We start from the raw sequence: 7,588 nt of genomic DNA, 5'->3' as shown, positions 1-7,588 counted from the left end.
TTACCTAATTTAAGACCAAACGTGTGGTTGATAGCAAATCTGGACAAATTAAGGACTCTTCAAAGCCTGCTAATGTTTCACATCTTCTAGAAAAAGGCTCTCTTGTGCCTACGCAGACTTTCGGAATGTAAGGTCAATGTAGTTTTTCAACATCTAAAAATGGCACAAGAGCAACTATTCCCTCCTTAACCCAAAAATAAATTGAGAAGGGAAAAAAAATATTAGAACTGATTTTGTCGCAATTGTCATGTTTTTCTCTAGTGTTGTAATGCCTGCACGGGGGAACTCGGATGTTGATGGTTCGAGATTTAATCGCAACAATTTTTTTTTTCGATTAGTTTTTCCTAGTTTTTTTTCCTACCAACTTATTTTTTCGCTTAGTTACAACAACTGTTATTGATCTTGTTTTTAGAACAAAACGTGAAAGATGCTGTTGATTTGTTGTGTGAAATGGCGAAACATGTTGACAGAGAGTTACGAAATCTCCCCGAAACATCATCCTCGCCTCATAGTCAGCAACACCGTGCTGGGGTTTTACAATCCCCTCAGGAATCTGGTCGCATAGAATTCACCCTGGAGCCCATAGTAGAACGTCAGTCGAAAAGAATGGGAGTTCACGAACGCGTCTTTGAAACTAGAGTCCATTAGATCGGGCCAATATTACAAGGGCAGAATTTAACGCATGCATTGACCCACGGATTACGCAGGGCATTGGAACGCTTACTGGCTAATCCTGATATTGATGATTGGGATGGTATTTTTTTTTCGTTTAAGTTCCAGCCGGCTGGATAATAATTTTCACAGCGCGCGATTTCAAGAAAGAAGTGGCGTTATGATATTAGACGGGTCGATGAATTCATGAATATAATATGTATCGGAAAGATCCCAAGGAATGAACAGGATTTGTGTTGTGCTCGCGCCATCGTCACAGGGAAAGCTCACGTGGACTACCATCATAAATGGCGTAGTTTCCAACGAGGCTTGACCATCCAAGGCGATGCGGCTATCGCTTTACATACAAAAGCTAACGTTGAACCTGGCCTCTGTGGAATGGACGAACTAACTCGGTTTTCCCTCACCCCCTCCCTATTTTAAAAATATCGAATCATCATGGTAGACGTAGATCGTGCGTGCGCATGTTTTGCGTTTGGCGAAGGCAACAAACAATTGGCGATCCTACATGACAACAGTCATTATGATACCCTCACTTCATTACCAGGTTTATTCAGTTCCGGTTATTTCTGCGGGCGGTGTTTACACCCCTATAATGATTTGGGGCGGCATGTGTGCCCTAATGCGACCGGAATTCACTGCCCTGCCTGCTGTCAAGAATCATGCTCTGATTACCATGAGGCATACAAGACTAAACGGTTTGCCTCCCACGTTGTCGCCGTGTCTTCTATGGTCTGCTATTTCCTGTCTGGAACTCCATAGTAGCAAAGCACAAGATGGGAAACCTAGCGGTCCTCAAAAACTATCCGTCTGTCAAGCGTGACGGAAATGCGCCCATTGCCGAAAACTCCTCGTGGGAAGGAAAGAACAAGACGATCATTGCTGCGGTTGGGGTGCATGTCCCTCGTGTCGCGGACAAGTAGATCTTAACACGCATTGATGCTTCATTCAGAACGCCATGGACCCTGATGAGATTCGGGAAGAGAAACGAGCTGTGCAACTGGCCAAGCCAAAAAAACAGCGGAGTCAACAAGGAGAAGACGCCTCAAGGGGGCTACAAACCCTTCGATTCAATACATAGACGGAAAACCAGGAACAACCAGACGAATATAAGGAACCCCTTTTAGTGTTTTTTGGCATAGATGCAATGCAAAACACCGGGAAACATATCACCAATTTGGTCGTAGGAATGACCGCAGATTTTACTGACCCCAAAATGTTTCACGGACCCCAATGCGTCGATCATTTCTTAGAGTGGTTAGAAGTCTTGACAGAAGAGGAAACGCGCGAAATCACAGTCTTGGCCCATAATTTTAAAGGGTACGATTCTTATTTTATCGTCGACGCATTGCAGCGTCGCAAACAAGTATTAAAGCAGGTTCGCAATGGCGGTAAAGTACTGGAACTGACTTATCTGGGAGGCTACATTCGTTTCATTGACTCTATGTCGTTTATACCCAGACCTCTTTGTTCTTTCACGAAAACATTTGGACTCGACCCCGATCAATTTAAAAAAGGTTACTTTCCTCATTTATTTAATACCCGCGCCAATATGGAAAACGATTACCGCGGTGAACTGCCTCCCATGAAAGATTACATGCCCGAGGGAATGAGCAAAGAAGGGAAAGAAAAATTTGAGAAGTGGTATGAAGAGCAGAAATCAAAGGGGGTTCAATTTCATCTGCGCCAAGAGCTCGAAGATTATTGCATCGATGACGTCCGGTTATTGCGGGAAGGCTGCCTCACATTTCAACACGATTTCCGCAAGGCCACCCGGTTTTGCCCCTTTGAACAAATCAACGTCGCCTTGGCTTGCAATCGAGACTTGCGCCTCAACCGCATGGAAGAAAACACCATTGCCTCAGAACCTCTCTACAGTTGGTACTTAGATGTCAAGCATTCCAAAGTGGCTATGGAACAGCAATTGCGCCGAGACGCCTGGCTTGCAGGTGGCGATGACGAACGACGAGCTTGAAACAGGCGATGATAGTTCCGACCCGCAGTTCCGTCAGCGAATACAGCTTGCTAGGACACCCAGTGGACGGTCGACGGTTATGATTTTGAGGCCAACACGGTTTACGAGTTTCTTGGCTGTTTCTGGCATGGTTGCCCCAAGTGTTTTCGCTGAACAAATAAAATATTATGATTATACCAGTCTCTACCCATGGACCAACAAGACCCAGAAGTATCTGGTGGGACATCCTGAAATGATCTATGCCCCGTCACGAGAGAAACCAATTTCCGATTATTTTGGCCTCGCAAAATGCACAGTATTACTACCCTATGGCCTTTTCCACCCTGTATTACCATACAGAACTCATAACAAACTCACGTCTCCTCTGTGCCGCACCTGTGTCGAAGAAAACAGCGACCGTCCTCTCCGTGGGAAAGTTTCTTGGTGTGGCCACAACGAACAGGAGAGAGCATTGACGGGAACATGGTGTATGCCGGAACTAGAAAAAGCGGAACAGATGGGTTACATGATCCAAACCATTCATGAAGTGTGGCATTTCCGAGAAACGCAAGTCGGACTGTTCGAGGATTATGTGAACACTTGGCTCAAATTGAAAACGGAAGCTTCAGGCTGGCCCACATGGTGCGACACAGAGGAAAAGAAACAACTCTACATGACTCAGTTTCAAGCGAAAGAAGGTATTGCCCTAGAGTATGAGAAGATTGCCGTCAATCCTGGTCAGCGGGCTTCGGCCAAACTAATGTTGAACTCTATGTGGGGAAAATTTGGACAGCAAGTGAACAAATTGCAAGTGAAAGAATTCATTGAACCTCAAGCCTTTTGTAGTTTCATGGACTCTGATCAACATGATGTTCGCTATGTCAGCTGCATCAATGAACAAAGAGTGGAATTCCATCATCGCGAGGAAGCGTTATGTGAAAATATCTCCCCCAATCTGAATATCTTCGTGGCCTGTTTCACTACCTGCTGGGCGCGCTTGCGTCTCTATGAAGCTCTAGAACTCTTGAACGAAAGGGTGTTGTATTTTGATACAGACAGTGTGATTTTCGTGCAATCCCCTGGAGAAGCGGAACCAGTGCTGGGCGATTATTTGGGCCATTTTACGGATCAATTAACCAACAGAGATTTCATCACAGAGTTTTGCTCGGGGGGGGGCTAAGAATTACGGGTATCGTACGAAGAAAGACAAGTATTGTTGCAAAGTACGAGGATTTTCATTGAATTTCGAAGGGATGACACAACTCAATTATCAAGTGTTGCGTGAAAACACCTTGAATGAATTGCAAAGCCTTTAGACTCACCGTGAAAAACCTGCGTCGGGCAGACACACAAAATCGTCCGCGTCTCGAACGAATATCAACTATGGACCAAAGAAGCCCACAAAGAATACAAATTAGTATTCAATAAACGCGTTCTGGACCCACGAACAGCGATCACTTATCCATATGGATATCGAGGACTTGACTCTCTGAGGATAAAGATCTTATTGTCACAATGGTCGAACTATTGGATGAAGAGGATGAATAAAAAACGCTCTAATTATGTAGATTCTTTAGGAATTCAAAAGCAACATTTCAAATGCGCTAACAGTTTTTTAAAAATGATTTTCATTGAAAAATCGCTATCACAAGGCTCTCTTAATTTGTTTCACTGAAAAAAAATAATAAAATAGTCCACCCAGTCGTACGCTCTAACCGATTGAGCTATGGGCGGCAACTTAGCGACCTACAGGATACGTTGCTTGTTGTAAATCTTTCAACATGATTTTTAAAATGAACATTCACCCTTGTCACACCGCGGCCATTTTGTCCTGGGAGACCAAAAAAGCTTTGTTTTACCACACCAAGCCTCGCAGTGGAAGTCATGGGGGTGAGGCTTGGCGTAGTAAAACAAAGCTTTTTTGGTCTCCCAGGACAATATGACCGCCGTGTGACAAGGGCGAATAGGCTATAAGAGACTCACACAATCACAGATTTTATTTTTCAAGTTTTATTGAAAAACAAAGGGACCGACTACTCACTAGGACCATCGACACGTTCCCGCTTGTACATAAGATTATCAAAAAGAAACAACATGAATTTTTTTTTGACCATTTGAGTTTGCGCTTAGCTTGCATGATCCACTTAACAATAGCTTCCGTCCAAGTTTTCTTGCCCGGCAAAGGGCTGATGGTGGCAATCATCTTGTCATCGGCTTTCCATTTGTCACGCAAATTCCTAGCTCTGGCGTACTCAATATCGTGCTGCTTGACAATCTTATCCAATCGATTGATACCCGGGTCCCCGCACGTTAACTGTTTCTTCAAATGCGTTCCAGGCCCCAGTCCTCCCCAACCATTTTTGAATGTCTAATCCTTCTCCACGTTGTGGGCGTTTGCGCCGAGGCGATCTGCATGCTGGGGCTTTTTGTTTCTTAGTGGTCCTTCCCATCAAGTTTACGTCGGGTTCAACGTCCCTGGTCAAATGCTTCCCACCCTGGTAAAGATTTCAATCGTTCTATTTCCGTAGCCACTTTCTTACGCTGGTGGCGTTTGAGTTTATTCACAATAATGTCAGCTTTTTCTTTGGATGTACTCCATAGGGATGATCCCAAGACTTCAGCAATCCCGAGGATTCTTGAAACAAACTATGTAATGCGCATTGCGCATCACGGTCTTTGCATAAGGGCCCTGTTAAAACAGATCTTGACACAAATACAATATGGTGATGTTGCGATGGTGGGAATGTTTTGTCAATAGGTCCAACACACGCTTATCTCTTCGCCCTTCATCCATCAAATCATCCAACACTAGCACCCCGCCACCTTGTGGTGCAAACCAAGCGTCCAATTCCTCTAAACTAGGAATGCCTTTGTGAAAATGTATAGCATCCTCTTTTTGCATCATTTTAAAGGTGGGCTGCCATGCTCCGTAACAATAGTGTTTGGTAGGTGGTGGTGGGTCCATGAAATGAGAAGCATGTTTCAATAATTCCCGCGTGAAGATGGTCTTACCACAGCCCGAGGGACCGGTCACTAAAAGACTGCAGGGGGTTCGAAAAAAAAAGCCTTCTCTCTCCGATCGTGGTTGAGTCATAGTCCTATCTGATCCTCTCCCCAACGCTTCACCGTCTTTTATCCAAAGCCTTTTTGACCCCGTACCGTGCCGCGGCAGTGACACCCCTAAGGCGGCTGCTTTACCAACGGCGGTCAATGCAGGAAGGGCTAACGCGAGTAAAGGAAAAATACCTCCCTTCTGGTGCTTGGTTCGCTGCCTGTTTCGAGTCACCCGTATTTTAAGGCGAGGAGCGTGTTTTCGACGTGTTCTTGTTGCAGGCATGATGTCAAATGATATAGGTATATTAAGTGGGGTCAATGACAACGACGTGGTTTTTTATTAAAAACTTTATTTCAATGACAAGTAGCTTCTCACCTAGAACAACACGCCTGACTATTTTCTAAACCGTCCACGATATCCGTTTGAAGTGATGGGGGTTACTGTACAAGGATGCGATGGCCTGCTTGGTGATCGTTGGCTACTAAATCATGTAAAAAAAAATCATCCATGAATTCATGCATGCTCTTGCCTCGACACCGTGCTTGCAGAAACAATAAAGCGTAATGCCCGCAAGCGCGGCTGTTCAAACTTTGTAAGCTTCGCTCGTTGCGGTGGATAACGGGAAAGTTGCGCCAGATCCATTCCAATACATGAGGTACTCCGTACATATCCATAGGTAGCCCATAACTGTCGAGGATCTCGCAGGTATCTCCCGAAGTCCACAAAGCCAACCAATGACGTCCAGGTTCTCCTTTAGGGTCTGTGTTGACAATCATAGCCCTATGCGTTTGTCTCCCAGCGGTTTGGCGGAGTGGTGATAATTGATCTTCAGGGTACACACCCCAAAACACGCGCCTCAATACAGGGTCACGTTTTGCCAATGCTGTTAACTGTCAGTCGCTCAAGGGTACTAGTTCCATCGATGCTTGTCGTAGCAGTGATTGATGACACTGTTACACAGGTAATGCAAGTGGTTGTATTTAATACAGAAAGGTCTGAATTTTAAACATCGTAATTTACCACGCCAGTGCCACTGATATCCATCACGCTTTCAAACTCGCCCCAGACCACCACCGTCAGATTTTGACCAGGATTAGCCCCAAAATTGATCTCCAGGGTGACATCGCCTTGCGGTTGTGGGTTTTGCAAGGGGCTATCTGCATCTCCTCCTACGACATTATTAAACAGGTGCAGTGTCCAATTCTTGTTGTGGCCCCAATCCCCCAGTTTCAGCATACTTTCTTGGTGTTTACCCAGAGCTCAGATGGCTTCCAGGAAGCGATGGTACCCCGAACAAATCTTTCTTGTTGATTGAGTTGCAAGGTTTCGTAGGGATCTTCCTCACTGCATATGATTTGACGAATGCGGGTCACCCCAAACTTAGGCAAATTGGTAATGATCTAAATTTTCGTTGTAGGCGCGACTGTCCAGTAATCCCACCATTAGACGGTCGGGTACGTGGCCTTGAAACAGATCTGTTTTCTTAAACATGGTACTCTCCCCGTTAAAAGTGAATGTCTTGACATGCATGTACACGGTAGGATAGTGAGCCCACATGCCTTTGTTATGCCTTGTTTAGTCAGTGCGGTGTATGTGGTAGGGTTTAAGGTCAGCCTACAGAGATAAAATTTGGCTTGGATATCATTCGGACCCAAGGTCATTCACGGCATTAATGGCTTGAAGGAAAGCATTCACATTCAAATAATTCACCCAACCTTGTGGGGCCAGCAATGTTTCACCTTCACTGGGCGCGTAATTCAGCAAGGTTTCACCAAAGGCTCGATAGGCATACATGCCCGTGTGTGCCACATTATTGACCAGGCTAACGTACTTGGTGTAATCGTCTCCCGATTGATTTGCTTCAGCTGCGGTGACCTGCCCATCCGCATACAAACCAGTATTGTTAG

General features: G+C 45.1%; 1 protein-coding gene across 1 annotated transcript; it reads left to right on the top strand.

Annotated features, from left to right (window-relative positions):
* The first annotated feature begins 2,774 nt into the window (after positions 1–2,774).
* Positions 2,775–3,806, top strand: LOC137981634 (uncharacterized). Its single transcript, XM_068828715.1, has one exon. The coding sequence runs from the start codon at positions 2,775–2,777 to the stop codon at positions 3,804–3,806; it is 1,032 nt and encodes a 343-aa protein (XP_068684816.1).
* Positions 3,807–7,588: the final 3,782 nt, after the last annotated feature.

Source organism: Montipora foliosa, chromosome 13 (genome assembly GCF_036669935.1).
Source record: "Montipora foliosa isolate CH-2021 chromosome 13, ASM3666993v2, whole genome shotgun sequence".
NCBI classification, from domain to species: Eukaryota; Metazoa; Cnidaria; class Anthozoa; order Scleractinia; family Acroporidae; genus Montipora; species Montipora foliosa.
The sequence above is the reverse complement of the archived record's forward strand: the minus strand, read 5'-3'. Positions and strand labels throughout refer to the sequence as shown.